The sequence below is a fragment of the Eimeria mitis genome, genomic scaffold, assembly GCF_000499745.2.
Source record: "Eimeria mitis Houghton genomic scaffold, Emh_scaff402, whole genome shotgun sequence".
NCBI classification, from domain to species: domain Eukaryota; phylum Apicomplexa; class Conoidasida; order Eucoccidiorida; family Eimeriidae; genus Eimeria; species Eimeria mitis.
The window spans coordinates 18,163-18,724 of record NW_013572354.1 but is presented as its reverse complement, the minus strand read 5'-3'; the positions used below and the strand labels follow the sequence as shown (position 1 = coordinate 18,724).

At 21.2% G+C, this 562-nt stretch overlaps 1 protein-coding gene across 1 annotated transcript in view; it reads left to right on the top strand.

Annotated features, from left to right (window-relative positions):
* The window catches only part of EMH_0011140 (C2 domain-containing protein, putative), a gene marked incomplete at both ends in the record, with an annotated part of 2,486 nt that overhangs the window by 1,280 nt on the left and 644 nt on the right, over positions 1–562 (top strand). The window contains one exon of the mRNA XM_013499126.1: positions 88–180. Coding sequence (XP_013354580.1) covers positions 88–180 — 93 coding nt within the window. The remainder of the gene's footprint in view (positions 1–87; positions 181–562) is intronic.

The following is a 562-nucleotide window of genomic DNA, read 5'->3' as shown; positions in this document are numbered from 1 at the left end:
TATATATATATATATATATATATATATATATATATATTTATTTATTTATTTATTTATTTATTTATTTTATTTATTTTTTTTTTTTAGGCTGATGAAGACGAAGTCGAAGAAAATATGCGAGATGAAATTCCTTATGAAATGGAAACAGATTTTGGTGTCAACGATTTGCCTTATCTTAGAGTACCTATCTTCAGGGTTTGTCTTTTTTTATTTTATTTTATTTTATTTTATTTTGTTTTGTTTTGTTTTGTTTTGTTTTATTTTGTTGGTTTTATTTTATTTTATTTTATTTTGTTTAGTTTTATTTTATTTATTTTGTTTTATTTTATTTTATTTTATTTTATTTATTTTGTTTGTGTGCGGTGTGTTTCTGTTGATATATAGTTATTTCTTGTGGTTTTTTTTTCGTTTTTTTTTTCGTTTTTTTTCTTTTTTTCCATTTCTTATTGTTTTTTTGTTTGTTTTTGTTTGTTTTTGTTTGTTTTCTTTCTTTTTTTTGCAGTGTACAGACTGCGGCGTACCTGAAACCGTTGGATACCTGAAATATATTTGTAGGGTTTAC